The 3,816-nt window shown below is 35.9% G+C and overlaps 1 protein-coding gene across 1 annotated transcript; it reads right to left on the bottom strand.

Annotated features, from left to right (window-relative positions):
- Positions 1-1,765: 1,765 nt before the first annotated feature.
- Positions 1,766-2,449, bottom strand: LOC126586882 (uncharacterized). The gene has a single exon (XM_050251851.1). It carries the CDS (start codon positions 2,356-2,358, stop codon positions 1,933-1,935), a length of 426 nt encoding a protein of 141 aa, XP_050107808.1. The 5' UTR covers positions 2,359-2,449; the 3' UTR covers positions 1,766-1,932.
- Between the last annotated feature and the right edge of the window lie 1,367 nt (positions 2,450-3,816).

Raw genomic sequence — 3,816 nt, 5'->3', positions numbered from 1 at the left:
ATCCCAAGTTTCAGAATTTGCGTGGGGCCGCCGAGTTGAGGCAGAGAACCGTCATTGGGAGCGTCAGGGGAGTCGTGGAAGAGACGGAAACGGTCAAAAGACGATCACCTGGATGCATCAATCTCGTCCGTTCAACCGTAAATCGGACGCTTAAAAGACGATCACCCGTGTGCTGACAGCAACAGAAGCTGCGATGGTAGTAGTGGCCTCGGATCCTCCGCCTCGAGACGGTGGGCTGGTTGAGATGGGGGCGGATGTTGGAGAAGACGACGACCCAGGATCGTAGTAGGGGCCTGGAAAAAGGCATAGTAGAATCGGCTAGATTTTTTTTTTTTTTTTTAAGAAGCAGCAGAATTGCAGAGAAGGAAGAAGAAGAACTGAAGAGGAAGAAGTAGCAGCAGAACCATATAGGAAAAAGAAGAAGGGAAGGATCTGGAGGATTCGGACAAAAGGAATTCGGAGAGGATCCAATCCCTAGCAATTCATTGAAAATGAATGCAGAGACAGATTTTGAAATATTTTTATTATTATTAACAAAGGTGGTGTCGGTTAAGACCGTCACCAGTTTGCATATTTTATTTATTTAATTTTTATCTGACGTCACTTTAAACCTTTGTAATGTTGAAGTATATGTCGCTTTAAACCGACGTCAACATCAGTGTCACTTTTAACCGATGCTTCTTAGTGGTGGATTAAACGAACAAACCGACATTGAAGCCCTTTAGTGACGCTAGCAATGATGTCGCTATTCCAATCTGATATTACATTGTTTTATGTCAGATTTTTGCCAAATTTCCGATAGAAATCGGATTTCTTGTCGCTTTTTGGTCCGCCGGTGATAGCCTATATTGTAGTAGTGTTGTAGGAATCCCGTTTAACTTCATCCTACTTTGTAGAACCCTTTTAAATTGGAGTTTTATGAATAAATATTTTCTTTTGATCATTTTATTGTTTATTTTGGTTGTACGTACAATTCTTTAAATTTCCGACAATTAAAAATAATTACTTTTATTTCTTTACTCTAATAGTTCACTTTTATAACATACTAAAGTGTTTTCTATGAACCATGTGAGAGAGAAAGGTTTCCTTGATTATCTATTAAAATAAAATTGAGAGAAAATTTATGCTCTTCGTTTGGAAAAGAAAAGAAAAAAAAAAGGAGAAAGTTTTAGTTAGAGATTATAGCATAAGAAGTGTTAAGTCTAACAATTAGTTATTCATATAAATTAAGGGTAATTATGTCTATTTAAGTGAGATTTTGAATATATATGAAAGTTTTTATAAAAACTGACATTTTTTAAATTAAGGGTTAATTTTTTGCTATATTTGATAAATTTCCTAGATTATAGCACAAGAAGTCTTTGAGTCTAACAATTAGTTATTCATATAAATTGAGGGTACTTGTGTCTATTTATGTGAGATTTTGAATATTTATGAATTTTTTTATAAAAATTGACATTTTTGAAATTAAGAGTTAATTTTTAGCTATATTTAATAAATTCTCTAAAGTGTTCCTAACCAATATTATGTCAACATATAATTAAAATCGTGTAAGTTTGACGCTTGAACACGATGATCATACACATAAGATGCATCAGATGCCAAGGAGGTTGAGACAACACAAGTAGGGCAGTTTATATAAAAATAAAGAATTGGGACATTTTGGTACTTGATCTGACTCTTGGAACATTCGATACCCAAGTCACACTACCCTAATTCAAATACAGCCACTAGATACTACCACACGGCCATCAAATAGAAGTAATACCGGAAATGCATGGCAGCATCTATTAGGGTTTAATCAACTTCGAAAAACATTAAAACCATAGTCAAATATTCAAAACCTGGCTAACGAGGCGTTGTTAAAATCTTCTAATTCACAATGTAAATTTAAGCAAAACCACATAAATAAGACAAAAACAAAGCATTTTATTAGAACCCATCATAGAATAACTCACAACAAAAGATCACAAACTCGACCAAAAACTCAAGAAAATAGACGATACTTACAAATACATAGAGAAAATACTGTGTGTAGCCGAGAGAGTCGAGGTCCTTCTGGTTGTGGATCTTGAAGCGGACCCAGAACTGCTTGACAGCTTCGGCGCAGGACTCCATGACGCCGAGGAAGCTACCCAGAGCTGTAGAGGTCGGAATCGGCTTCATAATCCCGAGGGTGGGTTTTGGCTTGGCCGAAAGACCTGCTTCCTTGGGCTTAGCCTTCGCCTTTGTCTTTGCCTTCGGAAAAGTACCGGTGGCGGCCTTCGAGGAAAAGAAAGCAGCTCCGCCGGTGGAACTGGAGGATCTGGTCGCCGCCGTCATAGCCCTGCAAAGCCTAATCAAACTGGAAGACGCCATTGCTCTCTCACACAAGCGACCGCAACACTCCTTGATTTCGGTGCCCTAATTATTCCAAACTCAAATTTTTTATTCTAAACCTATTCTAACTTGCTACAACCTATCGGGAAAATATGAGTTCTAACCTAGAACTTATTTCTAGAGCAAATTTAAGCCAAGGTTTATTTGGGATAGTGGGCTGGCCCACCGTACATATGGTTTTTTTTTCTTAAGTTTTATATTTATAAACTTATTGAATCTAACTGCTAAGATTTAATATAATCAAATCTAACGGTAAAAAAAAGATCTAATGATCCAAATTTAAATCCAATGATTAAAGTAATTAAAAAAAAATTCATGTGTTTCATATTTTGTCATAGTGTTCCACAAGTTTTATGGTATCGGTTTAGTAATTTTTCAATATTTATTGGAATCTAAATATTTTTAGGTTAAAATGTTCATACAATTTATATATATTTTTTAAAGTTACTTTAAGAAAAAAAATCCTAAATATATTCTCTAATAATCTCGGATTAAAATTTTAAGTTTTACCCCAATGGTTGAAGATGGTCTCAGAGACCCACCTTTTATTTTATTTTTGTCCTTGAAAACATAAAATTCAAAAATTATGTGGTGCTAGATGGCCTCGGGCTTGGGCTCAGACACTTGGGCTTTCTTATAAAGTTGTTAGGTTTTATTTTTTGGTGAAACATAATTTTTTTTTATAGGGAAATTGACATAAATAGGTCATTTTCTTAATCTTTGGACCAAAATATGACAAAACAGTCATGTACACACCATGCACAAAAGTAAAATGATGAAAACACCCACATATAAATTGTAAAAACTCACAGGTGATAGCGTCACAATTTCAAATAGAGGGATGTCGAGAAAAAGGTGTGAGGTCTGGGTTTTGGGGTTGAGCTTAGATATGTGAGCTCTGATTTTGGAGAGAGGGAAGTCAAGGAAGAGATCAGAATAGTGTGGTCGAGGGTTTTGGGTTGAGCTCATACCTGTGAGCTCTGACTTCAAACACAGGAATGTCGATGAAGTTCAATGAGGAAAATCTGAATCGATTGAAACCTAAGAATCGAAAGCAAATTTCAATTATTTTTAGGTTTGCTCATCCTCAATTGGGTTGTGGAAAGCTTTTCTCAGTTGGCTGCGAAGGTAGAGGTTTTTTTTCTTTTTCTTTTTCTTTCTCTCTCTCTCTCTCTGCCTCTCTATATTTCGATTGTAATTAATCTTGTCCATTTTTTCTTGTTGTTGGTGTAAACACGGAAATTCTTGCGATGAACGAGACAAGAACACGTGTACAAAATAATATTTTGTATTAATGATTTTGGGGTTAGAATCTCTTTATAGTTTGATCCTCTAATTTGATCTCTGTAAGGTGTTGATTTGTGGATGAGCTGTTGATCCAAAGGGCCGTCGGGGCTTGATCTTAGAATGAACGGGTGATGAACAATGAACATTTTC

The sequence above is a fragment of the Malus sylvestris genome, chromosome 2, assembly GCF_916048215.2.
Source record: "Malus sylvestris chromosome 2, drMalSylv7.2, whole genome shotgun sequence".
Lineage (NCBI taxonomy): Eukaryota > Viridiplantae > Streptophyta > Magnoliopsida > Rosales > Rosaceae > Malus > Malus sylvestris.
This window is presented reverse-complemented; position numbering and strand designations above follow the sequence as displayed.

What these genes read in the sequence shown, in the direction of transcription:
- LOC126586882 (XM_050251851.1), bottom strand. Translation starts at nt 2,358, where the DNA reads ATGGCGTCTTCCAGTTTGATTAGGCTTTGCAGGGCTATGACGGCGGCG.